At 52.2% G+C, this 2,151-nt stretch overlaps 1 protein-coding gene across 1 annotated transcript in view; it reads right to left on the reverse strand.

Annotated features, from left to right (window-relative positions):
* Positions 1-1,070: 1,070 nt before the first annotated feature.
* Positions 1,071-2,151, reverse strand: part of T265_10895 (hypothetical protein) — a gene marked incomplete at both ends in the record, with an annotated part of 10,495 nt that continues 9,414 nt past the window's right edge. The window contains one exon of the mRNA XM_009177403.1: positions 1,071-1,373. Coding sequence (XP_009175667.1) covers positions 1,071-1,373 — 303 coding nt within the window. The remainder of the gene's footprint in view (positions 1,374-2,151) is intronic.

The raw sequence follows: 2,151 nt of genomic DNA on the forward strand, positions 1-2,151 counted from the left end.
TTTTGCGCACACCTATTTTACATCTAGTCCGAAACATGACGTCAATCCATACCGATCGCCCTCCGCAGCCATTGGTAGACCACAATAGATGTGGGCGGAATGGCTGCCCGTCGAACGTCAAACGCGGTATGCAATGCCACGCCTGCAAGGCCTGGTGGCATTTCAAATGCACGGGTTTACAGGACGACCAAATAAGCCGACTAGCCAACTCTCCTGACCCGTTTGTCTGTGCCAGCTGCCTCTACGTCAAGGGTGCAATGCATATTGCAGCGAAGAGGAGAGTCCCTCAAAACGGTACCCAATCCCCAGTGCAGATTCAGAAAGACCACTGTCAGTGTTCCGCTTTAATCGGGATACTCGACGCGAAATTAGAGCGTCTCTCAAAGGTACTGGAGGACTCAGGCGCTAAAAATGCAGCGACCTGGACGAAAGTTGACAAGGAACTTCCTTCGTTGAACCAATACCTCGCGATATCCATACCAGGCCCCATGGCTGCCAAGAAAGTCATACAGCTTTCTGACGCGGCTATAAAAACCGCCACAGCGTCTCTAGTGGACAGGCGCCTAAGGGAAAACAGACTGATAATCTGGGGGTCATTCTCCAGAAAAATCACGCCAACGAAGCTGCCACAGTCGATCCTTAGCAACATCCTCACCAAGGCCGATAAATCGCTCCACGCAGAATGGCTACGCCAGAAGGGATGTAAGCGAACTCTTGGACTTCTAGTCATTCTTTCATCCCCATCTGACGCACAGGATATCTTGAAGCGGGCTGGCAGCATTCAAAATGCCAACCCAATAATCAGGCGCCTATCTGAGGATCGTCCTCTAGACGCGCGTAAGCTTGGTCACAACAGGTCAGGGGTGGAAGCACGAAACAGGCTTCCACCGGGCACCAATTCAGCCGACCCCAAACTCATGACCAAGCCAATTGTGGTCATATCCCCCTGTGCTCCCGAAACCAGCTGCGTCTCCGGGCAGCAGTTTTTATTCGACCACCGCAGGTCTCTCGCCCGCCAAAGGCAGGGACGCCCTGGAGAAGGCAAACTCCACATGCAAGCAGCGTTCAAACTACGTGGAGCTATCAACGCTTATCTCCGTATCAGAGGACACAGCTGCAGCCGTGCACTCCCCAACAAAGTCACAACCTCTAAACTGGACTGAGTCCCATATGCCGGGACAAGAAGCGAAGCCAATCTCCAGCTCCACTCCGTCAAAAGTGCCTCTCTGTGTGTGGACAAAACCGTCGCACAGGACCCCGACAATCAAAGCCGTAAACATGACCACAGCCATCCGGAAAATCCCTCGTACATCCAGTTGTGCACGCTGATCGCTGGCAGATCGGGTGTGCACACAAACACGGAAGAAGAGCGACTGCAGCCAAAAAAAGCCATATAAAACTCGCCATACTAGAAAACTGCTGGCTGGCTTCAAGGTGCAGTCCTCCGCGAAAACGAGCCTCTTGGGAGCACCACCAAAATCATTACTTCTTGGTGCCACCACCCAGCGCTCATGGCCTCGCAGAGACACCAAAACACCTAAGGATCCAGAAAGGCGAAAGCTTGCAGCAAACCTTTGAGCAACAGCAAATCTGGTCGACGAAAAGTGGATGCTGAAAGACCTACAAACAGCAACGGTTGAAAATTTCGCCCATGGGGAAAAACCACCGTCCACCAAAGCGAACAGGTTCGAGCAAACCGAGCTCCTACGGAACGAAAAATCCTCGCAGGAGAAAGGCACCCCCAGAAACCACAAAGAGAGGAAGGAGACAACATCGCCACGGAGGCCCTTGTGGAGCCTAGGACTCACACTCAAACACGGTGCACAAAAATTAAGTCTGCTAACCAGCCTCGTCACTCAAATATTGGCACATAAACATCGGAGGCAGCAGAGAGAGTGTTGAAATGTTTGTCCACAAACTGCCATTTCGCCCATGGGGAAAAACCACCGTCCACCAAAGCGAACAGGTTCGAGCAAACCGAGCTCCTACGGAACGAAAAATCCTCGCAGGAGAAAGGCACCCCCAGAAACCACAAAGAGAGGAAGGAGACAACATCGCCACGGAGGCCCTTGTGGAGCCTAGGACTCACACTCAAACAAGGTGCACAAAAATTAAGTCTGCTAACCAGCCTCGTCACTCAAATATTGGCAC

Source organism: Opisthorchis viverrini (genome assembly GCF_000715545.1).
Source record: "Opisthorchis viverrini unplaced genomic scaffold opera_v5_416, whole genome shotgun sequence".
In the NCBI taxonomy this organism is placed as follows: Eukaryota; Metazoa; Platyhelminthes; class Trematoda; order Opisthorchiida; family Opisthorchiidae; genus Opisthorchis; species Opisthorchis viverrini.